The 2,545-nt window shown below is 34.4% G+C and overlaps 1 protein-coding gene across 1 annotated transcript; it reads right to left on the bottom strand.

Moving 5' to 3' along the window:
- Positions 1–286: 286 nt before the first annotated feature.
- Positions 287–2,083, bottom strand: LOC110844628 (zinc finger protein 226). Its single transcript, XM_022090874.2, has 3 exons — positions 1,784–2,083; positions 1,548–1,671; positions 287–1,479 (listed from the first exon to the last, which is right to left on the bottom strand). Exon 3 carries the CDS (start codon positions 1,410–1,412, stop codon positions 396–398), a length of 1,017 nt encoding a protein of 338 aa, XP_021946566.1. The 5' UTR covers positions 1,413–1,479; positions 1,548–1,671; positions 1,784–2,083; the 3' UTR covers positions 287–395.
- Between the last annotated feature and the right edge of the window lie 462 nt (positions 2,084–2,545).

Below are 2,545 nucleotides of genomic sequence, written 5' to 3'. Positions count from 1 at the left end.
TTCATAAAGTCGAATTGGTCGAAGCACACCAGGTTTCTTTGGCCGTGATGAAAATGCCATTTGCTTTTTGTTCAATTGTTGGACTGTTTTCCGTCTTGGTGTTTATATTTGAAAATGTGCAGTTTTGGTTTGGAAAGTACATTAATGCAATGAATTCTACCAACTGGAGATACAGACAGAAACAAGTTTTACAATTTAATAAGTAGAAGGGTGGACCATTATTTTTTATAATAATCCTATTACTTCTTAAGTTTCAAAACTTAATGTTTGAATGCAAATCTTGATATGAATCTGTTTAGCAATATTTTATTCATACAGAGTTATTTATTATGTATCATAATTAAATACATAGTTTAAATTTCCATGATAATAATTGACCAATCCCACAGTTTATCTTAGCTATCAGCACCCTTATCACAGATTGCAGACCTTTTCGCCAAACATCTTTTACTCTTCTTTTCATGTTCTGTAAGAGTCGACTTTTGCGTAAAACTTATAGCACACCACCGACACTTATATCTAATCCCTTTATGCATGGAATCCACATGAATTACCAAATTACTTCTGTGTGTGAACATTTTGCCACAATACTTGCAACCATGTTCCTTTAGTCCCTTGTGATATTTCAAATGAATCGTTAAATGCGATTTAACCGTGAACAAGTCGCCACAAATTTTGCATTCCCATTGCCTTCTCACACTCAACTTGTTGCTGTGACTGTTCTTATGCACATTAAGGCTTGAAAGGCGAGTATACGTTTTTCCGCAAACTTTGCATTGATTTGGCCTTTCTTCCGTGTGAATTTGCATATGTGTCGTAAGAATTGAGGGGGCTCGGAACCTTTTCGAACAAAAGTAACACTGGAATTCCCACTGAGATTCGACGATAACCTTTTCGTCAGGATTGAGATGACTGTAGAGATGCACCTTGACGCTTGAGTGTGAAAACTTCTTTTTACAGAGTGGACAACTTATTCGATTTCTGTACGTGGTGTCCCAAGCCGACCAGTAGTGAAAGCCTGGAGTGTTCTCTTCTTGGTTTGTGACTGGGTTGTGATGCTCACCACGGACGGTTTCCAGCTTTATCTTAGGAGGAAGGAAGTCGTCTTGAGATTCGTGTTTCCATTTGGTTTTGTCGTGAAAGATGGGGATAACAGGTCGGGAACGACGAATAGGTCCTTTTGTACGACCTCGCCTTCGCTGTTCCTGCGAGACTTGAAGGTCACCTTCCCGGTTCGGTTGTGAATCACTTCTTGTTTCTTCTTGTTTCCATGCTTGTTGGAAAAATAAGTCTTGTTCCTCTTCCAAAAGGACATCATTGTAGTCAAGGTCTAGCTCCTCCTTTATAATGATATCATCACAGTTTTCTACCCTAGGGTGGAGACTAACTGTGGTCTTGTCTTCATTATCCATATCCTTGGATTTTGGTGTATTATAATGATGGAATGTGTCTCTTGGTTCACATATATTCTCGATGTTCCTAAGAAAGTTCAAAATCTATAAATGAATAAGGAATAAGTAAACAATTATTTAAAACTTTCGACTTACTTGAAGCTCGCAACAATTGGAATTTTATAAAATTTAGTAATTTCCGATGCTCCATACACTCATGAGTTACTTATGTACTCGGAGTAAGTCGTTCGAGTTGAGTTACATACTTGATGCTCGAAATCTAAATCAATTTAATCAATTAAAATAGTTTATAAGAAAAATTTTGGCTGTGAATCACAAATCACAACTTGTGATGATCACGTTGTACAAATCAATTGATATTTATTACGAACCTGTTACACGTATATGTAGACATTCTTGTTTTAGGGTCAATTAAATATCACAAAAAAATGTTATAAGGACTGTCTGCTAATTTTTGTATGAATTTATATTGTAAAAATTTAATTCTCAGCAGTTTCTGCAAGTCAATCCACATGGATCTTCTTCGCATACCGCATTTTCATTCTCGGGAAGTTGTTTCGAGACCCGAATAGACCGAAGTAAAGCTTCATGTGTATTAATAAAGTTTTCATGTTTGATATAATGTTTAAAATGATGTCTTATTTCTGATTTGTATATGTAAATATGTTAGTAAATATACACTTCAATTTGCAACAAATTATTGCAATTTATTTAGAGTTACGAATAAGTTCAGAATTATATCATGAATTATTTACTTTATAATAAGTTGTAAATTTTTAGTAAAATCTTACCATGTATCTGTCTGAATTAAAGTAAATAATGAACATTTTGTAATATTATTTTATGCATAATCGGAAATATTTTTCACCATGTCTTAACAAATTATAGAGTAAAACGTGGCTTGATAAACAGCTTTAGCATGTTTTCAATGTTCATTTAGTAATTGTTGTTCGTGAAGCCGCACCTTGCCAGACCTAGCGATTGAACAATAAATAAAATTGAAGTTTACTTGTAACATTGAATAATTTTATATCATTTCATACCGAACCAACTAAAAAATGTACGAAATACGCCACAGCCATCATTATTGTTGTTGTAAACTGTTCGAGGGATTTTTCTTGATGGTTCAGATT

Source organism: Folsomia candida, unplaced genomic scaffold, assembly GCF_002217175.1.
Source record: "Folsomia candida strain VU population unplaced genomic scaffold, ASM221717v1 Fcan01_Sc002, whole genome shotgun sequence".
Classification (NCBI taxonomy): Eukaryota; Metazoa; Arthropoda; class Collembola; order Entomobryomorpha; family Isotomidae; genus Folsomia; species Folsomia candida.
Note: the sequence above shows the minus strand (reverse complement) of the source record. Positions and strands in the feature narration are given on the sequence as shown.